Below are 25946 nucleotides of genomic sequence, written 5' to 3' on the forward strand. Positions count from 1 at the left end.
GAAGCATAATATATTGACTGCATATAGTTTTAAAATATTACTTTCAGCTACCAATGTACAAAACCATAAAAAGTTAGCAATAAACTTACTTACTGATTGTGATATTGTACAGTAATGAACATATTTCCTGTGCACGTTACAAAAGAATTGCAATCTTTTTGCCTAATTTTATTGAAATCATTACATTTTCATAAAGATGTTGCAGAAATATCTTAGCAAAATGCTGGCATTTTCTATAAGTAACACTTAGAAAAATAGAGGATTCTGTTTTATTTGCCAATCCTTTTGAGGTTATTTTTAAAGCCTAAGTTGTGCAGTTTTCAATTTCGTTTTCAGAAAACATGGTTTTGGAGAGTTAGGAACATAGGAACAGGAGTAGACCATTTATCCGCTTGAGCCTGTTCCGCCATTCAATGAGATCATGGATGATCTGTGACCTAACTCCATAAACTCGCCTTTGCCCCATATCCCTTAGTAGCTTTGGTTAACAAAATTATATCAATCTTAGATTTAAAATTAACAATTGACCCAGCATCAATTGCCATTTGCAGAAGAGAGTTCCAAACTTCTACCACTCCTGAAAGGTCTGGCTCTAACCTTTAGGCTATGTTCCCTATTCTTAGACTCCCCAACCAGCGGAAATAGTTTCTCTCTGTCTACCCTATCAGTTCCCCTTAATATCTTGAAAACTTTGATCAGATCACCCTTTAACCTTCTAAATTCCAGGGAGTACAAACCTAGTTTGTGTAATCTCTCCTCATAATTTAACCCTTGGCATCCAGCTATCATTCTGGTAAACCTTCGCTGCACTCCCTTCAACGCCAATATATTCTTTCTAAGGTGTGGTGCCCAGAATTGAACACAGTACTCCAGGTGTGGTCTAACTAGGGCTTTGTATAGCTGTAGCATAACTTCTACCCACCTGTATTCTAGTCCTCTAGATATAAAGGCCAGAATTCCATTGGTCTTTTTGACCGGTAAGCCTGACATCGGTAGTGGGGAAAATGCTAGAGTCCATTATAAAAGATGTAATAGCAGAGCACTTGGAAAACAGTGACAGGATCGGGCAAAGTCAACATGGATTTACAAAAGGTAAATCGTGCTTGACTAATCTACTGGAATTTTTTCAGGATGTAACTGGTAAAATAGATAAGGGAGAACCAGTGGATGTGGTGTATTTGGACTTTCAGAAGGCTTTCGATAAGGTGCCGCATAAGAGATTAGCGTGTAAAGTTAAGGCACATGGGACTGGGGGCAAGGTATTGACTTGGATAGAGAACTGGTTGGCAGACAGAAAGCAAAAAGTTGGAATAAACGGGTCTTTTTCCGAGTGGCAGGCAGTGACTGGTGGGGTACCGCAGGGATCGGTCCTAGGACCCCAGCTATTCACAATATATATTAATGATCTAGATGAGGGAACTAGATGTAATATCTCCAAGTTTGCAGACGACACAAAGCTGGGTGGGCGTGTGTGCTGTGAGGAGGATGCCGAGAAACTCCAGGATGATTTGGACAGGTTGGGTGATTGGGCAGAAGCATGGCAGATGCAATATAACGTGGATAAATGCAAGGTTATCCACTTTGGTGTCAAAAACAGGAAGGCAGATTATTATCTGAATGGCAATAGATTGGGAGAAGGGGAAGTGCAATGAGACCTGGGTGTCCTTGTGCACCAGTCGCTGAAGGTAAGCATGCAGGTGCAGCAGGCGGTTAAGAAGGCAAATGGTATGTTGGCCTTCGTAGCGAGAGGGTTCGAGTACAGGAACAAGGATGTCTTGCTGCAGTTGTACAGGGCCTTGGTGAGACCACACCTTGAGTATTGTGTGCAGTTTTGGTCACCTTATCTGAGGAAGGATATTCTTGCCATGGAGGGAGTGCAGCGAAGATTCACCAGGCTGATACCTGGGATGGCAGGAATGACATATGAGGAGAGATTGGGTCGATTGGGCTTATACTCGCTGGAGTTTAGAAGAATGAGAGGGGATCTCATTGAAACTTATAAAATTCTAACAGGACTAGATGCAGGAAGGATGTTCCCGATGGCCGGGGAGTCCAGAACCAGGGGTCACAGTCTAAGGATAAGGGGTAAGCCATTTAGGACAGAGATGAGGAGGAATTTCTTCACCCAGAGAGTGGTGAACCTGTGGAATTCTCTACCACAGAAGGCAGTAGAGACCAATTCATTAAATATATTCAAGAAGGAGTTAGATATATTTCTTAAGGCTAAAGGGATCAAGGGATATGGAGAGAAGGGAGGGACAGGGTACTGAATTTGGATGATCAGCCATGATCTCATTGAATGGCGGAGCAGGCTCGAGGGGCCGAATGGCCTACTCCTCCTATCTTCTATGTTTCTATGATTATTTTCTGTACCTGTTCATGACATTTTAATGATCTATATACCTGGACCCCCAAGTCTCTATGGACCTCCACTGTTTCTAGCTTTTCACCATTTAGAAAGTACTCTGATCTATCCTTTTTAGGGTCAAAGTGGATGACCTCACAGTTGTCTATATTGAAATCCAATTGCCACAGTTTTGCCCATTCACTTAATCGATCAATATCTTTTTGTAATTTTATACTTCCATCTACACTGCTTAAAATGTCGCCTATCTTTGTGTCATTAGCAAACTAGGATATGTGGCTCTCTATCCCATCATCTAAGTTGTTAATAAATACTGTGAATAGTTGAGGCCCCAACACAGATCCCTGTGGGACACCACAATTAGAATACCTGCCCATGATCCCTACTCTCTGTCTCCTACCGCTCAGCCAATTTCCTAACCAGGTCAATAATTTGTCTTCAATTCTATAAACTTCAACTTTAGCTAATAATCTCTTATGAGGGACTTTATCAAATGCCTTCTGGAAGTCCATATAAATAACACCCATAGACATTCCCCTGTCCACTACATTAGTCACCTCTTCAAAAAATTCATTGGAAAAACAGATGGACAGTTTATTTTAAAATAAGAGAACCTAATGAAAATTTACTACAATGCTTACTACAATAAAAGAGCAGTTGCTCATGGAAGAGCAATATTCTCTCAATACCCCACTTGACTTGTATCCCATACTTTACCACACACCTCAATTGAAATCTCAAAGCCCATTCTACCAACTGCAAGCTCATTCTTGCTGACCACCACCTTTTTCTTCCAGTTACCCTTATTTAAAAATGGATATTTGCATTAAAACAATCAGCTCACAGTCAGCATGTTGCTTTGGCAATGATTGCATTACCTTTTAGAATGTTATAGTTTGTAGCGGTTTTATTGCATAACTGCAATTTATAAAAACACAAAACAGTGAAGATATATTTTTATACATTTCAGCCAATAGTGCAATACTACATTGTTTTCACTAACGTTTCAGTTCTTTTCTAAATTCCTGGCTTGTGCATATATTACATGTACACATATCCATAAGATGGTAATTAGGAACACTGTATCAGCATTTGTTACAACTAAGTGCTTCTAACTTTATGATTACATATTTGTAGCCAACACAACTGCCCCAAATTCCTGGGTTGGGAGAGAGCCTAAGTCTGATTTTCACTGGGGGGTGCCCCCAGAACATGGGATTGAACCCAGTTTTACTGGGGTTCCATTCTGTTTAGACTAACCCTTCAAATTCCAGTCGGGATAGGAAGGGCGGGGGAGCTGAGCTGCCATATGTCAAGCGGGCACACTGGGAGGAGAGTTCTTGGGCTTTGCCAAGAAATTCCTCCCTTTACTCCCTTGAAAGGTCAGTTGAGATCTAGCATGATTCCCTTTGAGGCCACAAACCTTTACTAGAATCAGATAATTAATCGTGGAGGGGATCAATTATCCTCTCACGCAGCAGAGGGGCTCCTATTGGAGTAAAAGACTTACTGGAATTGTGTTTTTCTTCAGCCCATTTGGGCTTCTGATTATTTCAGATGGACTAGTAAGGCAACACTCCACCTTAGGAGGGTGGACTGGGATAGGATGGGTCGGGGGTGGCGTCAGTGATGCGCTATTGGAGGTACTAGCAGCCTATAAAGAAAAAAAAAGACTTGCATTTATATAGCATCTTTCATGACCTGAGGTCATCCCAAAGTGCTTTACAGCCAATTAAGTTTTGAGGTGTAATCACTGGTGTAATGGAGTGGGCCTTTGGTGTAGCGGTAGCATCCCCGCCGCTGGGCCAGAAGGCGTAGGGTTTCGAACCCTGCTCCAGACAGTCCCGGCAAGTGGAGTCAGAGCTCCGGCTCTAAATTCTGGGTTGACATCCAGCGGGATACTTGCGTCCGTGGGTGTGGGTGGCCCCCCCCCCTCGTATGGGTTGTGGGAGCCCGTAAAACCCTCCCGCCATAGGACTAACCACCCTAATGGCTGGTACGAAGATGGTTACGGTCACGGAAGGAGTGTTAATCGCAGCCAGAAATCCTTCCACCACTTCATATAGTTCCCCAAAGGGAACAGTATGAAGACACGTACGACGACGACTGGTGTAATGTACGAAACGCGGCAGCCAATCTGCTCACAGGAAGGTCCCACAAACAGCAATGTGATAATGATCAGATCATTTGTTTTTTTACTGATGTTGGTTGAGGGAGAAATATTGGCCAGGACACTGGGGATAACTCCCCTGCTCTTCTTCAAAATAGTGCCATGGGATATTTTACATCCACCCGAGAGGTCAGATGGGACCTCGGTTTAACGTCTCCTCTGAAAGACAGCACCTCCGACAGTGCAGCACTCCCTCAGTGTCAGCCTAGATCTTGTGCTCAAGTCTCTTGGAGTGGGACCTGAACCCACAACCGACTGACTCAGAGGTTAGAGTGCTACCACTGAGCCACGGCTGACACTGAAGCCAGATATATAAATGACCTCGTTCATTTTGGGACTAAGGTGGGTAGGGGCTCTGCTCTCCTGTACTTGCCCAAGCAAAGCAGGTTCCCAGAGATTTTCAGGGCAATAAATTCATAGAGTAAGAAAGTCTTAAACCAGAAAAGAACAGTTGCTTGTAGTTTTAGCAGTATTTTCCACAGCATTACTAGACCAATTTAGAAAAGAGCTGATATATTTAATGTTAAAAAGGTGGTATCACAATTCCAAAAATAACTTACAGCACAGGACATACTATGCCTCACAACCTTTAAAAGCAACATGCTTTCTCACTAAATGGCCTATGTTGATCTAATCAGGATTAATTTTTCTCTTTTATAATTTCTAACCTTCCTCACTTGTAGAGCTCCACTGTATACTAGATGATAAATCATAGAGAATACTTCCGGATACACACCTCTTCATGTTCCTTCAGTTTATCTCGCAGCACTTCAATCCCACACTTGTCACAGTATACTCTTCCAATATGTTTAGCTTGAAAGTGATGCTTTAGGGCTGTTTGACTGGCAAAGTCATTGCCACAACGCACACAGCTGTAGGATTTAATAGCCTGCATTATCTTATGATACGTCCATCAGTTTCTGAAGACCATCTAGAAATTCTGCAAATATTCAACAAACATCAGATAAAATGATTACGTGAAATGCAAGCGAAATTGTAATTTGAATGAAAATAGCAGAAAAGACTAATTAACTGGGGTTGCTATTTGGATACAGGAAAATCTAGGTGACCTTTTTATATATGTCTTCAGTTAAAAAAAAGTCTGAAGAAAAATTTCAAAGATGATGGTAAAATTACTGGGGTTGAATTTCCATGGGGGATCTCCCGATCATCTGCTGCAACTTCAGCAAAAGATCCACAGAAACCCTGGAGAAAAACCAAGAACATTGCTCCAGGATCTCTGCAGATCTTCTTTCGAAGTTACAACAGTTGGGAGAAGCCCCATGGAAATGTTCCCCCACTTAAGGCAAAAGAAAATATAAAGAACGCAATAATGTATGGAACAAGGAAAGGCCCATCAAGCCTACTCCTGCCACAGGTCATGTATAATTTACTCTGTCATGGATTCTGTTTAATCACCCAAGGATAAAATTCTGCTAAATATCTGCTTGACAAAAGTATTCACCAAAAGTATGTGCCATAAACCACACAAACTCAATTTTTCAACTCTGACAAATTGCTATCTGTAGCTTTTTCTAAGGTTCTAGCAGGACAGGAACCATTATGTTCCATGGAGCATTTGATAATCTCTGTCTATTCTTATTCCTGCAACCCCCAAAAGTATTAACAAATTTGCAAAATGGGCATGTAAATGGCAAATAAATTTGAATATAAATAAGTGTGAGGTGTTGCATTTTGGTAGGAGGAATAAGGAGGCCACCTACTCATTTGAAAACAAGAGTCTAAAATGGGTGAATTGGTTAACATTTACAGGGCTATGGAGAAAGAGCAGGTGAGTGGGACTAATTGGATAGCTCTACCAAAGTGCCAGCACCAGCACGATGGGCTGAATGGCCTCCTTCTGTGCTGTAAGATACAGATATATATGTTTAGAATATTTAAACCACACAAACTCCATTTTTCAACTCTGCCCAATTGATTAAAATTTACAATCAAATGCCCTTGAGGTACATTCCAGTGTCTTACTGTTTATAGTTTCACATTACCATGAAAGCTTCTAATCACCTTTTCCTTTACTATCCTAATACAAAATATTGGAATTTGTAGTCAACAGTGAAGAAAAGGTATTCACCGCTGGCCCTGAAGGTAGCTTCGCACAAAGGTCTTGCAATCTCTTTGGTGAGAATTTCAGGTTTTCTGACGCATAATTGAAATCAATGTAAGTTAATGGGGATTCTCAGCTGCTGTGACATTAACAGGCTGTCTAAGCAGGTAATCAACATACAGAATTCTCACAGACAGCGAACCAGGCTCCTTTTGATTCTAACTTTTTAAAAATGTTAGAGAGAGCAAAACTAAGATTGGGGCTCTCGCATGGGGAAAATGCAAACCTGAAATAAAGATGGACAAACTTTTTTTTAATTATATTTTTTAAAGTTTCTTAAATTTAATTTTTATTAAAATGGATAAATTTGGCACTGCACAAAATTAAAATTGGCCTGAATTTTCCGATCGGAGGCTTTCTATGTGTGGATGCCTCCGATCTGGAAAAAAATCTACACCCTTAACTGAGGGCTCCGGAGGTCCGGACACTTCCACTCCTGGGCCTCTCCTGGTGCGCACACGCAAATGCCCAGGTATCCCAGGGGCACAGGCAGTTTGCAAGCGTCCCTGGAATCATGTGGGCCATGGGGAACCAATGGAAGAAGGGAATCCCCCTTCACACTTTTGACAGGTCTCTCAGCGTAGGCCTGTCAAATGTATGAATGGGGATCATTCAAAAAACACACTAAAACATTGAATAAATTTTTTTTTAATCCGTTTTTAAAATGAGTCAAAATTACATTTAATTAAATATTTTAGACAAAAATAAATTTTTTTGAAAAAAAGTTTTTTACAGGGCTAAAAATAAACTTACCTTTTTTAAAAGTAGTTTTAAATTATAAATGAGTGAAATGTTTTAATTTTTTAACTTTTTAAAACTCTTTTGCTGGTAAAAGCATGCCTTACGCCTGCTTTTACCAGGCGTAAGATGTTTAAGGGATTTCAGCAGGTGGAGGTTCTGCAGAAAGCGAAACTCTCCACCCGCAGAGGCCCTTCTCCAGGGCAGGCGTGCGATCTGTCAAGAGGATTCTTGACAGATCGGAAATGCTGGTTTTCAGCGCATGCGTTTCGCATGCCTGAAACGGGCACTTGCGAGGCCTCTACGGGTCTGTACACAGCTCATACACACCCATAGGGTTCAGAAAATATGGGCCACTACTTTTTCAGGGCCACAACCTTTGTTTAGCAGCCAATAAAATACGCTGTTAAAACCTCAGTCACACCTTATCCCTTTGCATCTTAATTTTTAATGGGGTATTTAACTGGTAATTACTGCGGAAGAGCCGAAGTTTTCGTCAATTTCCATGATTTGAAAGATTTCACTGATTGCCAGCTTGGGGGTGTAACATTTGCATACTGAATTATCATTGGCCTGCAGGCATCTGTAAGGACTGCTATTGTTTAGAAGACCTGGGGGTCCTGACTCCATTTTGTCCACACGGTGCTGTACTGCTGTGAGTCAGCACAGACCTGATGCTTCATTAAAAGAGTTTAAATTGTAATACTCCGTTGTCCTGCAATTTATTATTTTTGTACAAAGTGTGCAAAACAAGACATGGTGTCAGAACAGGGATTTGAAATGGACATCGTTGGAGCTCCCTTACCTCGAATGAATTGGGGATCTTTGAACTTACATAGAGAATGGCGCAAGTTCAAGCAACACGTGGAATTAATGTTCTCGGGTCCGTTGAAAAGGGGAGGAAGAAAAATTCAGGTACCTACTCCTGTGGATCGGAGAAAAAGGGAGAGACATTTTTAACTCATGGTCTCTCACCGCGGATGAAGCAAAGGTACTGAAAAGTTATTTTGACCGTTTTGAAGCATATGTGATGCCCAAGACAAATACGATATTCGCTAGGTACAAGTTTCAGGAGAAAGTACAAGGAGCTAGTGAGTCGTTTGAACAGTTCGTGACTGAGTTAAAACTGCTGGTAAAAGACTGTGTTTATGCAGATAAAGATGAGATGGTCAGAGACCGCATCGTGTTTGGAATACATTCAGCTAAAGTGAGAGAGAAACTTTTGATGTTGGGTCCGGGCTAACGCTGGACAAAGCCATAGACATAGCTAGATCGCACGAGATAGCCCAAGCACAGTTGAAAACCATAACCGGCGCCACAAACAGCTCGAGTGAACATACAGTGCACGCAGTTAATAGACACACACCAAAGAACACTGCCCAGCGAGCGTGTTTAAGAACAGAGAGAGTTCTAAAAATGGGCGACACAGACATAAAACGCTTCAAAAACTGTGGATATTGTGGAAACTACTGGCATGGAGAAAAGGTGTACTGCCCTGCCAAAGGAAGGCAATGTACTAAATGTGGTAAACGGAACCACTTTGCTAAAGTTTGCAAGACTGTTTTCGGAAAAGCAGTACACACAGTGAGTGACAGCCAAATGCCAGATATGGTGTGGAGATGCCGGAGTTGGACTGGGGTGGACAAATGTAAGAAGTCACACAACACCAGGTTATAGTCCAACAGCTTTATTTGAAATCACAAGCTTTCGGAGCGCTGCTCCTTCGTCAGGTGAAATGGAGAGATGCATAAAGACACAGCTTATATAGTCAGAGAATAATGTCAGATGTTTACAGGTAATCTTTCTAACTGCCATTTATCAAACCTCGGCAGAGAGATAATCACAGCAATCAAAGGTGTGAATGGTGTCCAAACAGGTCAGTCAGGAAAACATTACATCAAAGAACAATGAGGTGGGGTCACAAGGGGTCAAATGTTGCAGATGCTGGGGTCTGTGTGAAAAACAAAAAAAGTCAAAAAAACATTTTTTTTGCTCGAAATCACAGCAGGTCCGGCCGCATCTGTGTAGATGCGGCCGGACCTGCTGTGATTTCCAGCAAAAAATTGATTCTGTGTCACAGAAAAAACAGATTTCAGAGACTGAGCAAGCTTTTGCCGATATGGAGATAGAAAAACTGGGCAAAGAGCTTAAGTTTAAACTAGACACTGGATCTCAGGTTAACGTAATTCCTCCGAGTGAGTATCGCAGCTTGAAGGATGAGTGTGAGCTACAGCCCACCTCACGCAGACTGACCGGCTATGGGGGCGAGCAGCTCAATGTAAAAGGCACATGTGTGATGAAATGCAAGTACAAAGAAAGCGACATGATGTTGAACTTTTACATTATTGACACTCAAGCACCTCCAGTGCTAGGTCTAAAGGCATGTTTAGACATGGACCTCGTCAAGCTAGTGCTATCATTGACAGCACCAGTTGAGAAGCAGTCATGGAGGAGTTTGCTGACGTTTTCAAAGGAATCGGACTATTCCCAGGTCAATGCACTATTCACCTTGACCCAGCAGCAACCCCTGTGGTTTGCCCACCGAGAAGGATACCCCTTGCTCTACATAGTTGCCTGAAGGAGGAGCTGCAGAGCATGGAGAATACAGAAATCATCGTCCGGGAAACAGAACCGACAGAGTGGGTCAACGCGTTAGTAGTGGTTGACAAACCATGTACAGGCAAGCTCAGAGTCTGTCTCAACCCCAGAGATTTGAACAAGGCTATCAAACGCCCTCACTACCCTCTACCAACGCTAGATGACATCACACCCAAGCTAGTGGGAGCACGTTACTTCAGTGTAATGGACGCACGATCAGGATACTGGACTAGCAAGCTCACGAAGAGTCATCTAAGCTAACGACGTTCAACACACCATTTGGACGCTACCGATTTCTGCGTTTACCATTTGGTCTTATCTCAGCTCAGGATGAATTCCAACGGAAGATCGACAAAACCTATGAAGGCCTTGACGGAGTAGTCGCAATCGTAGACGACATCCTCATCTATGGCAGGAATAGAGAGGAACATGACAGGAACCTCCGTGCGATGCTACAAAGATCACGGGAGAAAGGTATCCGGCTCAACCCCGAGAAAAGCATAATCGGATCCACCGAGATCAGTTATTTCGGGCATCGCCTCTCAACTGATGGCGGAGATTTTCTCTGGATCCGGCTTAATGCCATCAAGAAGATGGAGCCGCCGAAGAACCGCGCAGAGCTAGAGACAGTACTAGGCATGGTTAACTACTTAGCCAAGTTTGCCCCGAGCCTCTCCAAAATCAACGCACCCATGCGTCAGTTGCTCAAACAATCCAATGAGTTCCTGTGGGACAAACAACATGACACAGCATTTCAGAAAATGAAAGACCTAATCACCAGAGAACCAGGATCAGTTCTTGCCTACTTCGACCCCAACAAAGAGCTCAGACTACAAGTGGACATGTCAAAGTACGGACTAGGCGCAGTATTACTGCAAGAAGGAAAGCCCATCGGCTACATTTCCAGATCTCTCACAGACAGTGAAATCAACTATGTTCAAATCGAGAAAGAGCTATATGCAATTCTGTTCGGATGTAAGCATTTCCACCAGTACATCTATGGCCGGCAAGTCATTGTAGAATCCGACCACAAGCCCCTCGAGTCAATCATGAGGAAAGCACTAGCCGCAGCAATGATCCTTCAGCTACAGAAGTATGACTTCACAATCATTCACCGTCCAGGCAAAGACATTCCTGTCGCAGACACGCTCTCCAGAAAGTCTCTTAGCTACCAGGACAGCAGCCTCAGTGAAGGCATGGATGTGCAGGTGCACATGGTGTACAACAGCTTACCTGTGAGTGACTCAAAACTGAAGGAGATCCGAGCAGGAACAGAGAAAGACGCACAACTCACACTGCTGAGCAAAGTCATACATGAAGGATGGCCTGAGGAAAGGAGGAAATGCCCTCAGAGCATATCTGAATTCTGGAACCACAGAGACAAACTGTCACAAATCAACGGAATCGTCTTCAAAGGGGAGAAAATCATCATTCCTACCAGCCTCAGAGAAGAGATGTTGACAAAAATTCATGCTGGACATATGGGCATGGAAAAATGCAAACAAAGAGCACGTGACATTATGTTTGGCCCGGAATGTGCAAACACATTGAGGACATTGTCGGAAAATGTTCCTCTTGTCTATAACGCTGCCCATCAAATGTCAAAGAGCCCATGATACCTCACCGTATCCCAGACAGGCCCTGGAAGGTCGTCAGCTGCAAGCAAGTGCATGCAAAACGTGTACAGAGACAGCAACACCAAAAGAGATACTCTGACAGGTCAGCTAGACTACTGCCGCTGCTGCACAATGGAGAATCCGTCAGAATCCAGGAGCATGACTACTGGAAGCCAGCAGTTGTCATCCAACCAGCTGACACTGAGCGATCGTATCATGTCCGCACCCCAGAAGGACAGGTGTACCGCTGCAATCGCAGGCACCTCCTGAACACCAAGGAACAACACCACCCAAGGTCGGGACGAGAGGTCAAGCCTAGAGTTATCCTTGACTTGTGAACTGTCAAAGGGTGTAGCCGGATCGCTGCCCTAAAAAAAACTGTACATCGTTTTTGAAACGTTGAGATGTTTTCAGTGCTAGTTAAATGCTGAGTTTACTTATATGTTGATGCTACTGAGAACATTATGTAGAAGAAAGGTTCAAAAGTAATGCATAATATTTTTCTTTTAAAAGGGGGATGTAACATTTGCATACTGAATTATCATTGGCCCGCAGGCATCTGTAAGGAATACCTATTATATTCACATGTGATTGTTGTGTCGGTACCTTTCTACCTAGGCACAATTTAGGACTCAGAACTCAGAGATTCAAACATGAAGTGCTTTATTGGAAAGAAAGGAAGTTCTGGAAAGTTCTGAACAAAGAGAGCTAAACTTAACCGAGAGAATACCCAACCATTTATCTCCTGTGACAGCGCCACCACAGGTGGGAGGAGAACACACAATAGAACACACAATACATAACATTTCCTCCCCTCTTAAATGGAAGGTCCACATTATTCCTCAATAGGTAAGTTACTTTCAATACACTCAACTAACCTAAGGTAGAGGTAGACTGCCTCAAACCCTGACTTTACCCTGGGGTTTATTCTGCCCCAGTCTTGTGGGTAAGTCACTAAGCCTACAGATCCAAGCGTCTTGGAGGCCGCCGCTCTCTGACAGGATACCGATGGTCATCGCTGGCTTCCACAGCAGTAGGCATTGACACAGGCCTGGATGGAGAAGGTGCCTGTGTCAGTTGAAAGTCAGGAGTTTGCACAGGTGGAACAGTCTCTTTGACTTCCTGTGTTGGAGAAGAGCACTGTGGCAAAGGATGCTGGTTTGCGGTATCATTCGGAAACAGTTCAGGCCAACCAGCCGTTGGAGCCTCTGTGGCTGTCTCTGCTCCTAGCAACAGTTGATCTGTGTGTCTTCTCTAGACGACGTCCTCAGCAGTCTCAACCGTGTAAGACACAGGGCCCATCTGCGCGATCACCGTAGCAGGAACCCATTTCGGTCCAGTGTTGTAGTTAGGACGTGCTCTCCCGGATGAAACCGTCTCTCCTTGGCTCTTTTCTCTCTCTTTTCAACTTGAGCTTGTTGTTGACGATGGACAACCTGCTCTGCCCTTGGAGGTTTAAGTCAAAACTTGTCCGCAACTGCATCTTCATCATGAGCGAAGCGGGGGAAGTTTTGGTTGTGGCATGCGGCTCGTTCCTGTAGGACAACAAGAAGCTGTTCAGACGTTAGTGGATTGAGCCCTGACCTTGCGATGCCTTCAAGGCGTGCTTCAAAGTTTGCATGAACCTTTCTGCCTGGCCGTTAGTAGAGGGATGATAGGGCGCAGACCTGATGTGTTGGACACCATTCACATGCAGGAAGGTTGCAAACTCCTGCGATACAAATTGTGGACCATTGTCACTTACAAGTTGTTCCGGTGAGCCATAATGGCTGAACATCTCACCAAGTTTCTCAATTGTTTTCTCTGCTGTGGTAGACCTCCTCACAGCGACCTCCGGCCACTTGCTACGAGCGTCCACAACCACCATAAACATCTTCCCTTCAAAAGGACCGGCGAAGTCCACATGTACTCACTGCCACACTTCTGCAGGCCAATCCCAGGGGTGTAGGATTGCCAGCTGTGGAACATTCCGGACCCTTTTACATGGGGACCTGGCCACCAGAAGTAGCTTCTTGCCATTTCCTTCATCCGAACCATCCCACTGTGGCCTGTATGAAGTTGTTGCAGTATAGGTTCCCTCAGAGGTGGCGGAATGATGACACGGCGTCCCCAAAGAAGACAACCTGCCTGGACGGAGAGCTCATTTCTTTTTGAAACATAAGGTTTCAAACTAGGAGAATCTCCTATCGCTCTCCCTCGAATGACATCGTCCATTACCTCAGACAGGACTGGATCGTTGCGGGTGTACCTTTGCACCTGAACTGCAGTGACAGGTGCTCCCTCCACTTGTCTAAAGTAGAAGATGTCTATCTGACGAGGCTCTGGGGGAGTAACAGGCAAGGGTAGCCTCGAGAGACCGTCTGCGTTGCCGTGCAAGTCTGATTTGCGATATTTGATGTCGTATGTGTGTCCTGACAACAGTAAAGCCCACCTTTGCATCCTGCTTGCAGCGAGAGATGGAATTCCGGTGTGGGGCCCGAAGATTGAAGTCAATGGACGGTGGTCTGTCAGGAGTGTGAAGCTTCTCCCAAACAGGTACTGATGAAATTTTCGAATTCCAAAAACGATTCCCAAGGTCTCGCGCTCAATCTGCGCATAGTTACTCTCGGCCTTGTTCAAGGTGCGTGATGCGAAGGCGATAGGTTTCTCTTCACCCGAAGGCATGATGTGGGATATGACTGCTCCCACACCATATGGTGATGCATCACATGCTAGCTGCACGGGTAGCTTTGGGTCGAAGTGTGTCAGGACCTCCGAATTCAGCAATGCTTTCTTTGCTTGGGCGAAAGCTTCGTTGCACAGTTCAGTCCATTTCCATGTTTTGCCTTGACATAGCAACTGATGTAACGGCTTCAGCAATGTTGCTAAGTCTGGAATAAACTTCCCATAGTAGTTAAGTAGCCCCAGAAATGAACGTAACTGGCTCACATTCTGGGGTGCTGGGGCCTCCACGATCGCCTTGACCTTTGGCGGCGCCTTATGCAGGCCAGTAGCGTCAATCACATGCCCCAGGTACTCAACTGAAGACTGAAAGAATTCACATTTGTCTTTACGAACTCTGAGTCCGTACTCTTTCAGTCGTTGTAGTGTCGCATCCAAGTTCAGAAGATGATCCTCCTCATTTGTCCCAGTGACAAGGATGTCGTCCGGGTAGCACTGGACTCCTGGCAGTCCACTAAAAATCTGATCCATTGCTCTTTGGAATAGAGCAGGGGCCGATGTAATTCCAAACGGAAGGCGGCAGTACCTGTATAGCCCCTTGTGTGTCACAATTGTCAGCAGCTCCTTTGATTTGTCACCGACATGCATTTGTAGATAAGCCTGGCATAAGTCTATTTTGCTGAACTTTTGCCCTCCGGCCAGGCCCGTAAAAAGATCATCAATGAGGGGAAGAGGGTACTGTTCCACAGACAGCACCGGGTTAATAGTCACTTTAAAATCCCCGCAGATTCGAACAGATCCATCCTTTTTCAGGACAGGAGCAATGGGTGTGGCCCATTTGCTCACGCTCACAGGCTCCAGGACTCCATTCTCGACTAAGGCCTCCAAGTTAGCCTCAACTTTTGGCCTAATTGCATAGGGTACAGGTCGGGCTTTGTGAAACTTTGGCTTGCTGTCAGGTTTAATGTCCAGTCTCACGCTGATCTTTTTCATGCTCCCAAGTTCCCCATTGAAGAGTTCTGCATGTTTGTTTAACACTGCAGTCAGACCTGACTCCCCTTTTGACATCATGCGGACTGCAGGCCAGTCCAGCATGATTTTCTCTAGCCATGCACGTCCCAGTAGCGATGGGTAATTTCCCTTTACCACATATAGTGGCAGTTTTGCAGTCTGTCCGTTCAATTTAACTGTCACCTCAATGACGCCTCTCATGGCCACAGGTTCGCCGGTATACGTCTTTAGCACAATGTTTGTTGGCTGAAGGGTAAGATGCTTTAGCATTTTGTTGTAGACAGTGTCTGAAACAAGGGACACAGCCGCGCCTGTGTCCACCTCCATCCGCACTGATTGTCCCTCCACCAGTGGTGACACCCAGTAGCCATTTGAACCACCTGCAACCGTCAGTATGTGCACCTCTTCCTCCTCAGAGGTGTCGCTCCCCTCTGTTTTGCTTGTTCCATCATACTGCACTGAATGAACACTCTTTTTCCTCTCTTGTCCAAATACAGACATTTTGCTTCCATGCTTCCCAGCTCTGTCTGTTCTTTTTTTTACCTCTACAGGCGCGTTCAATGTGACCCTTTTTGCCACAATTTCGGCATTCCAGCTCCGTACACCAGCAGTCATTAGCGTGATGGCCTGTTTTCCCACAACGGTAACATGTGCCGTTCCGCGCACCTTTAGGCTCAGACGACACCTTGTGAACTCTCCCTGTTGAACTCAACTGGTGAGCCTCCTTTTCCGCCATCTCCACGGAGACACTAACTTCAATGGCCTTTTCAAGAGTAAGGTTGTCCTCAGTAAGAAGGCGTTTCAGTGTGGCTGCATTTTGCAGACCACACACAAGTCTGTCTCTAATGGTGTCATTCAGCACCTCCTTGAACTGGCAGTGTTCCGACAACCTTTTTAAAGCAGCAATAAACATCGTCACTGATTCCCCCTCCTCTTGATTCCGTTTGTGAAATCTAAATCTCTCAGCAATAACCAGAGGTTTTGGTGAAAAATGTGCTCCAAGAATTTCCACTAGTTGCTTATATGTTTTAGTTCCTGGCTTATCTGGCTGCACGAGGCTGCGAAGTAAATTGAAAGACTTCGGCCCGATTACACTCAAAAAGGTAGGCACGACCTTTTCATTTGCCACCGCATTCGCCAATACAAAATAGTCAAAACGTTCCGTATATGCGCTCCATTGCTCCACATTTTCATCAAAATCACCGATGTTTCCTAATATAGTAGCCATCTCACGTTTCAAATTAAATTTTCTGTTTACTCACTGCACCCGTAACGTATGCAGGTTCATCCGCTCCTCGTCGCCACTTGTTGTGTCGGTACCTTTCTACCTAGACACAATTTAGGACTCAGAACTCAGAGATTCAAACATGAAGTGCTTTATTGGAAGGAAAGGAAGTTCTGGAAAGTTCCGAACAAAGAGAGCTAAACTTAACCGAGAGAATACCCAACCATTTATCTCCTGTGACAGTGCCACCACAGGTGGGAGGAGAACACACAATAGAACACAGAATACATAACATTTATCACATGCTGAGTTGTCATTGGCCTGCAGGCATCTGTAAGGACTGCTATTGTTTCGAAGACCATGGGGTCCTGACGCCATTTTGTCCACACAGTGCTGTACTGCTGTGAGTCAGCACAGACCTGATGCTTCATTAAAAGAGTTTAAATTGTAATACTCCGTTGTCCTGCAATTTATTATTTTTGTACAAAGTGTGCAAAACAAGACAGGGGGGGCACCTGTGGAGGAGCAGTGAATGACAGACCGCAACTTCAGCATTTCCGCATTAGGCTGTGCTTGCGCTAAATCCTGAAGTTGCGGTTAGTTTCAAAGGCGAAATGATGGCGAACACTGCCAGTTCGCCGTCATCCAGACCGCAAATTCCGGGCCACTGTTTAAGATCATACAAATTGCACTGTAACGTTTAAGAATCTACACCAGCATAACACATGGGATTTATCCACAGTCTTTATAAGAATACTCACTTGTACTGTTTGCCAGCAGCGTGCTACTAGTTCTGTAGCAATTGGGGTAGCGGAGAGGCGGCCGCCTTTGCCTACGCTTTGTTTACAACAGTAACCAACACCAGAAGCCACTCACCAGAAGCACCAGCTCTCAGCGCTCAGGGGGCGCCTTTATACAAGCCAAAAAAACAATAAGCAAAATAGCGACTGTGCAACTTTAAATGCAGAATCTTAATTAGCAACAGTAATACGCAATGCCGCCACTTTGTCAGGGCCAAGTGAAATGAGACAGAACATGACTTGAACCCGGCAGCCGAGCCCCAGCTGGTCCGCGACAGCAATGCCGCTGCTCCCCCTCCTGGTGTCAGTGTAGAGAGCAGCTCCAGCTCAGCCCGGGTCACTGTCATCATGCCTCTTTACACTGCCAGTATCTCTCCGCATTACTCGCTGTGTGCATGTGTTTGGCTGACGAATGGTTGGTTACAGCTCAGTATTTCCAAGCAGTTTCTCCTGTTGTAATCGAAGATTGCATTTACACACCGGGGTGAATGTTATGCCCTCTCCCCCTCCTTCACAAAGGTTACCCGCAGCAGCTGGGTTTGCCCTCTGCAGTTCCGATTCACGCCTTCGAGTCCTGCCCCGGGGAAGAGCATTCCTGAAGCAGGCGGCATTAAAAATCAGAGCGCTTCAAACCGATTGGGAAAGTCAGTGTAAATCGGCTTCTCAACCCTTCAACGAACTCAGAAGCAATTCACTCTCACTTCAGGACGGGAAATGCACAATTAGAAAAAAAGTATGGTTCCATTTTTGCTTAATGAATAAAACTAGTACAAAGGAACCGGAGTAGGCCATTCAACCCCTCGAGCCCGTTCCACCATTCAGTTAGATCATGACTGATCTGTACCTCAACTCCATTTACCCACCTTTAGTCCATAAACCTTGATACCCTTTCCCAACAAAAATCTATCGATTTCAGTCTTGAAAATGTCAATTGATCCAGTATTGACCTGGTATACATGGCCTTTTGGGGTAGTTCCAGATTTCCACTACCCTTTGTGTGAAAAGGTGCTTTGTAGTGTCTCTAGCTCTAATTTTAAAATTATGACCTCTTGTCCTCTTCTATTTTCTCTATATCTACCCTATTGAATCTCTATTATTTTTAAACACCTCACTGAGATCACCCCTCAATCATCTCAACTCAAGGGAATACAAGCCAAGTTTCTGCAACCTGTCCTCATAATTTAACACAAAAAGAAAATACTGCAGATGCTGGAAATCTGAAATAAAAACAGAAAATGCTGGAGATACTCAGCAGGTCAGGCAGCATCTGTGAAGAGAGAAACAGAGTTAACGTTTCAGGTCGATGACCTTTTCTCAGAACTGTAAAAAAACAGGAAATGGAACAGATTTTTAAGCAAGTGTAGGAGCTGGGAAAGGGGGGAGGGGTGAAAGAACAAAAGGGAAGGTCTGTGATAGGATAGAAGGCAGGAGAGGTTAAGAGACATTAAGAGATTCAAGGCAAAAGAAGATGGTAATGGGACAGGTTAAACAAAGGATGGCTCTCGATGAAGTGTAAATTGCGCTGGCAGAATGAAAGACAGCTGCCATGTGGGAGAGAAGAAAAAAAGACGGACAAGAAGTGTGGATAAAAAATATGGCAGCATTGAGGTACTATCAAACACTGACAATCACTGTCCAAAGGTGAGCCCTTGCACCCAGACTCACCAATGACTCTCTCCTTAGGAAAAAACAGATGGCAGCTGCATGTGAGATTGCAGAAGTCATCTGTCAATTCTCCCAATCAGATGAGGCTTCACAGAAATATCAAATCTTGTCACCTGCAGATACATATAAACAGAATAAAAATATTTCTCACTGCATTCTCTCACCTGTCATACTTACCTGTGCACCATTGCACCCATCACACTACCTCTGCAGCTGTCATTTGCACACTTACACTGCAGCAGACCCACAGCTTGCCTCGCTGACCCTGTCGGGGTTTCCCGCCGTCGGGAAGGCCACATCAGCAGGCGGAAAATGGTGAAAAGCTTCTTAACCATCGCTTGTGTTATTTTATATAATACAATAGGAATTCCTACAGCAAGGGCCATGGAGGCCACATGACTTAGGAACATCAAAACTTGGAATGCAGTGGACTAGAAAAGACCATTGTGGTCCATCTGAATGGCCCCAAAATTCAAAATATCTCATACTGCATTTCTTATACTCACAAATCACACATTTTATTGTGCCAATAAAATACAGCTCCCTCCTCAATTTGTTGACATTATCCACCTCAACTATTTCCAGGCAGTTTATTCCAGCCACATAGCCACTGCATGTGGAGTTATTAAATCTAAATGATCTAACCATCTTCCAACCTCCGATTTCAAGTCTATGGCCTAGAAATTCGGTTGGTAGCGCCAGCGATTAGCGCCTAAAGAGCCCGAGAGTTGGGGCATTACCCAATTTTCGGGCGGGCGCTGTGAATATAGCGCCACCTCCCATATTGACTATGATTTTAGCGCCGGCGCTAATTCTTTGCGCACGCCCGCGGGCGCAGGCAGATCATGACGTCATTTCAGTGTGCAACGCCATTTTTGCACCCCGGACCGGATATTCGGTGGCGCCCGCAACCTTTCCGCCTGGCGCTATTAGTGACAGTTGGATGGAGCGTTCCTAGGCCCTTCTCGGACTCGGGGGGCGCTATTTAAAGGGGACAGCACTAGTATAAAAGCTGCAGCCATTTGGGCTGGCCATCCTGATCGTTGCTGGAGAGAGTTGCTGACCTTCTGTTGGACAGTAATTTTCTCATTGAGCCTTCGGAGGCACTGGCACTGGCAGCTTGAGGGCTCAGCTCCCGAGCTGGTGATGCAGCATCTGAAAGCAGGGAGGTGGAAGAGTGGCTTTAGCAAAAGGACAGGTTCGCAGCAAGGGATGCCAGATTGCGGCAAGGCTATGACATGGGTCCACAGTGAGAAAGCATGCTGGCGGGGGGAACAAGTAGAAGGAGACCGTTGCAAGAGGTGAGAACCTTACCATCACTGTCGACAATGGGGTCGGTAGCTGCAGTGGTTACAGGACCATTCAGACGTCCTCCAAGAATCTGGTGGACTCTCTCCTCAAGATCCGTGAGAGTGACCACTTGTGGAGGTCCTCCACCGGTGCGAAGCTGGTCTTTGCCAATCCTCGCCAGCATGGACTGCAGGGGAAAGGAGGGGAAGTTATGTTACCTGATGCCCTGAGTGATCACCTCATGCCCCCCATGGTGCAAGAGCCCTTACATGACGCCCTGAGTCAAATGTGCATGTGAGTGCCTAGAAAGGGCCATGGGTGCTTGCTGGCAGATGGCCAATGGGGCACAGGCCACCCTGTAGCCATAAAGTCAGGTGCAAATGAAGGGATGCAGAAGTTTGCAGGAACAACACCCACCCTCACGACCCGAGTGAGGTCGTTGAATTTCTTTCTGCATTGGACAGGGCTCCTGGTCACCATGCTGCTGGAGTTGACCCTCTGGCATACATCCCTCCAAGCTCGTCGATAGTCCTTATGATTCGGCCTCCTGCCGTTGTCTGGGTAGAGAACATCTCGCCGGCGCTCCACTGCGGCCACCAATTGCTCCAGAGCCTCATTGATGAAGCGCTCTGCTCTCTGTCTCACCTTCTCCATCTGGTCCAAGTTTTTATTGCCAGAGAAGGGCCTGCGCCGATTCTGAGGCCTGCAAGGCGCAGAGTGTGGATGCTGAAGCTGACTGACCCACCCCTTTAAGAGCTAGCCAGTGCCTGGAAGTCTCGTGGTCATCGGTAATTGAGAGCACCTGCGCTGAGCCCATCCGCTCCGATATTGGGTTGCGCCGGAAGTTTAGCACCTTAGGAGTCCCGTGTAACGCCTGAATTCGCGCCTCAATCACCTTTAGGGGCGATGCAACCCAATATCGCGCCAGGCGGCGATAAGTTTCGTCTGGCTATAAACTTTGCGCAGCGCCAGTTCTAACGCCTCAAGCCGGGCTATACCCAATTTCTAGGCCTATGTCCCTTGGTTACATTGTGGCAATGTCAAACAATTTATTTGGCCTTAATTTATCTATACCTGTTAGAGGATGGTTTTTATTTATTAGATGTTCTAATTATTCTTCAAAATCAATAAATTCCTTGATGGTAAGGTCAAGTCTTCATAGATTTATTAATTATATAATAGGCGTACACTTAAAATAGTTCTTACAGCCACACCTGATGGTTGGGGATTCTTAACGTATTACAGTTCGGAGCTCAGTATTCAGGTTGATCAAACACTTCGAATCCAAATCCAAAATAAAGTCTGCTACTTTTTATACATTTCTGAGCTACACATTCCTTATCAAAATCCCCATATATGGTAAGCTGCACAGACATGATCTTGTCTTGTTCACATGTATGGCTTTACATCTTTAAACTTAAGAGCAGTGACTAAGGGGTCATTTTACAACACTTCTATTGACTGACATGGGTGAAATTGTAAACATCTTGCTTTCCACTCCTTCGCTCCTTCTCAAGGTCAACATTTTAATTAAGTCTCAAGACTAGTGTCTAGTAGTGTTCTCTCTCAAAGTCCAAGCCATGATAAAAATGCAGGCATTAATTTTAAGTAGGGGCTTTCTCTCTCTGTCTCTCTCAAGTGCTTTTGGTATAGAGGGAGAATCTTTCTGCCTGTGACACACTGGCTCCGATATTAATATGAAGCCTGCTTCTGAGCAAGAAGGGTGGAATTGCGGGGGCGAAAACCAGAAGTCAAATGAGTGGGTCAGTGTCTGCACGCTGACTCAATTATACCAATTAATTTGACTTCTGGAATTTGCATTTCCAAACTGGGCAGCGGGCATGTTGTGCACCTGCATGGTGTGATCTTAGCTGTATTTAAAGGGACAGTGCACAAATGGAAATTGGAGGTGAGTAGGATGGATGGTGGACATTCAGCAAGGGCAGCACCCAAATTCAATGAAACCTCTCTGGAATTACTGCTGGGTATTATGTAACAAGAAAGGATTAATTAGCAATCTTGTTGTACGAGGCCCCTTGGGTCGGAGCAATCATAATATGATCGAATTCTTCATTAAAATGGAGAATGAAGCAGTTGACTCGGAGACTAGGGTCCTCAATTTAAATAAAGGAAACTACGATGGTCTGAGGAGCGAGTTGGGTAGGATTGATTGGGGAATGGCACTCAAAGGGTTGATGGTGGATAGGCAATGGCAAACATTCAAAGACTGCATGGATGAACGACAGAATTTGTTCATCCCAGTTTGGCATAAAAATAAAACAAAAAAGGTGACCCAACCGTGGCTAACAAGGGAAATTAGGGATAGCATAAGGTCCAAGGAGAGGGCATATAAATTGGCCAGAAAAAGCAATAATCCTGAGGATTGGGAGCAGTTTAGGATTCAACAAAGGAGGACAAAGGGATTAATTAAGAAAGGGAAAATAGAATATGAGAGTAAGCTTGCAAGGAACATAAAAACTGACTGTAAAAGCTTTTATAGATATGTGAAGAGAAAAAGATTGGTGAAGTCAAGCGTAGGACCCTTGCAGTCAGAATCGGGGGAAATTTATAATGGGGAACAAAGAAATGGCAGACCAACTAAATACATATTTTGGTTCTGTCTTCACAAAGGAGGACACAAATAACCTCCCAGAGATGCCGGGGAACATAGGGTCTGATGAAAGGGTGGAACTGAAAGAAATCAGTATTTGTAGGGAAATGGTGTTAGGAAAATTGATGGGACTGAAGGCCGATAAATCCCCAGGGCCTGCTAATCTACATCCCAGGGTACTTAAGGAAGTGGCCCTAGAAATAGTAGATGCATTGCTGGTCATCTTCCAGAACTCGATAGACTCTGGAACGGTACCCATGGATTGGCGGGTAGCTAATGTTACCCCACTATTCAAAAAAGGTGGTAGAGAAAAGGCGGGGAATTATAGACCGGTAAGCTTGACATCGATAGTGGGGAAAATGCTAGAGTCCATTATAAAAGATGTAATAGCAGAGCACTTGGAAAGCAGTGACTGGATCGGACAAAGTCAACATGGATTTACAAAAGGTAAATCATGCTTGACTAATCTACTGGAATTTTTTGAGGATGTAACTGGTAAAATAGATAAGGGAGAACCAGTGGATGTGGTGTATTTGGACTTTCAGAAGGCTTTCGATAAGGTCCCGCAATAAGAGATTAGCGTGCAAAATTAAGGCACATGGGATTGGGGGCAAGGTATTGACTTGGATAGAGAACTGGTTGGCGGACAGAAAGCAAAGAGTTGGAATAAACGGTCGTTTTCCGAGTGGCAGGCAGTGACTAGTGATGTACCGCAAGGATCGGTCCTAGGACCCCAGCTGTTCACAATATATATTAATGATCTGGACGAGGGAATTGGATGTAATATCTCCAAATTTGCAGATGACACAAAGCTGGGTGGGAGGGTATGCTGTGAGGAGGATGTCGTGAAACTCCAGCACGATTTGGACAGGTTGGGTGATTGGGTAGAAACATGGCAAATGCACTATAATGTGGATAAATGTGAGGTTATCCACTTTGGTGGCAAAAACAGGAAGGAAGATTATTATTTGAATGGCAATAGATTGGGAGAAGGGGAAGTGCAAAGAGACCTGGGTGTTCTTGTACACCAGTCGCTGAAGGTAAGCATGCAGGTGCAGCAGGCGGTTAAGAAGGCAAATGATATGTTGGCCTTCATAGCAAGAGGTTTCGAGTACAAGAACAAGGATGTCTTGCTGCAGTTGTACAGGGCCTTGGTGAGACCACACCTTGAGTATTGTGCGCAGTTTTGGTCGCCTTACCTGAGGAAGGACGTTCTTGCCATGGAGGGAGTGCAGCGAAGATTCACCAGGCTGATACCTGGGATGGCAGGAATGACGTATGAGGAGAGATTGTGTCGATTGGGCTTATACTCACTGGAGTTTAGAAGATTGAGAGGGGATCTCATCGAAACCTATAAAATTCTGTCAGGCCTGGACAGACTAGATGCAGGAAGGATGTTTCTGATGGCCGGGGAGTCCAGAACCAGGGGTCATAGTCTAAGGATAAGGGGTAAGCCATTTAGGACTGAAATGAGGAGGAATTTCTTCACCCAGAGAGTGGTGAACCTGTGGAATTCTCTGCCATAGAGGGCGGTGGAGGCCAGTTCATTAAGTATATTCAAGAAGGAGTTGGATATATTTCTTAAGGCTAAAGGGATCAAGGAATATGGGGAGCAGGCAGGGACAGGGTACTGAATTTGGATGATCAGCCATGATCTCATTGAATGGCGGAGCAGGCTCGAAGGGCCGAATGGTCTACTCCTGCTCCTATCTTCTATGTTTCTATGTTTCTATGTTTAGTCAGGAGCAGGAGGGAGCTCAGCTGTTGATGATTCTGATATTCCCATTTACACCTTCTCTAGATCAATGTTCCCTGTAGTTTTGTTTGGCCGTGTGCAACCCCTTTAATGGGCTGTGCGGGCCATTCAAAATACCATGCATGCAAGGTTTTTGTATTGAAAAGTCGGCAAGCCAGCTGCACGGGTTCCCTGGAGCACTGCGCAGCTTACAGAGAACATTGCTCTGGACCCATCTTTTGTTTCTTTACTTGTCCCATTACCATCTCCTTTCACCATCAGCCCTTTTGCCATTTAATCTCTCCTGCCTTCCACCCGATCACAGACCTTCCCTTTCGTTCTTTCCTCCCCTCCCCCTTTCCCTGCCTCTAAAACCTATTATATCTCTAACCTTTTCCAGTTCTGACCTGAAACGTTAACTTTGTTTCTCTCTCCACAGATGCTGCCTGACCTGCTGAGCATTTCCAGCATTTTCTGTTTTTATTGCAGGAGTGACATATTTTTCCCTAGCATTGGGAGGAAGAAATCTACTGCTCTCACCAAGAAGGGGTGGTTGGAGATGGCTGAGAAGGTGAACAGGAGCATTTGATGCAATGTAGGAAGTAGCATAATGACCTAACCAGGTCAGGAAAAGTGAGTACATTTGCTGATTCAATTACACCCTCTGCTTTAAGCACCCCCTTCACTCTGTCTTGCTAAGCGTACTCCATCACATCACTTCCACTCAAATTTCAGCAGTACCCAGCCCTCATTTTCTATGCACTTCATCACCTCCCCATTTATCCATCCACCATTGCAACTCACCCAGATCCTTATATAATGTGATGCATCTGTCTCCTAGTCATCCTCACCGAATGCACTGCATCCAGTGGGTCAGTACCTCACCTTCGCTCACTCACAGGTTTGTTTTTTCACCCCTTGTAAAAGAGAGTGCAATGAGCACATGCAGACACTGGTGGTAGGGACAGCTGTGGAGAGTTCACATTTGGGGGCACAATGCTCTCCAAGCTCTGCTCAGCGGAACACAGATACAAAATCCCAGGAGCTATCATTGAGGAGAATGCTAGAGGTGCATCAGCAACTTAGCCAGGTACTGACAGACGTGCCACGCACACTCTCCACAATAGCGGAGAGGATGGGAGCCCAACTCGATCGTTAGCGGGTTGGTGGCACAGGGAATTGGGAGAATATCTGCCATGGAGAGAATGGCCGCCTCCAAGGAGATTGAAGCATGAGTCTCAAATGAATCCATGCAGGCCATGACTATGGCAGTGCAGACTTTGGATGCCAATTTGTCTGCTACTTTAAACAGGATGACAGATACCGTAACCACGGC

General features: G+C 45.0%; 1 protein-coding gene across 1 annotated transcript in view; it reads right to left on the reverse strand.

Moving 5' to 3' along the window:
* Positions 1–6793, reverse strand: part of LOC147124505 (2'-5'-oligoadenylate synthase 1A-like) — a 58989-nt gene extending 52196 nt beyond the window's left edge. Inside the window, exon 1 of the mRNA XM_085988110.1 lies at positions 5272–6793. Coding sequence (XP_085844236.1) covers positions 5272–5430 — 159 coding nt within the window. The 5' untranslated portion in view covers positions 5431–6793. The remainder of the gene's footprint in view (positions 1–5271) is intronic.
* Between the last annotated feature and the right edge of the window lie 19153 nt (positions 6794–25946).

This window comes from Somniosus microcephalus, chromosome 1 (assembly GCF_052327205.1).
Source record: "Somniosus microcephalus isolate GS21.2 chromosome 1, FLI_Smic_1.0, whole genome shotgun sequence".
Classification (NCBI taxonomy): domain Eukaryota; kingdom Metazoa; phylum Chordata; class Chondrichthyes; order Squaliformes; family Somniosidae; genus Somniosus; species Somniosus microcephalus.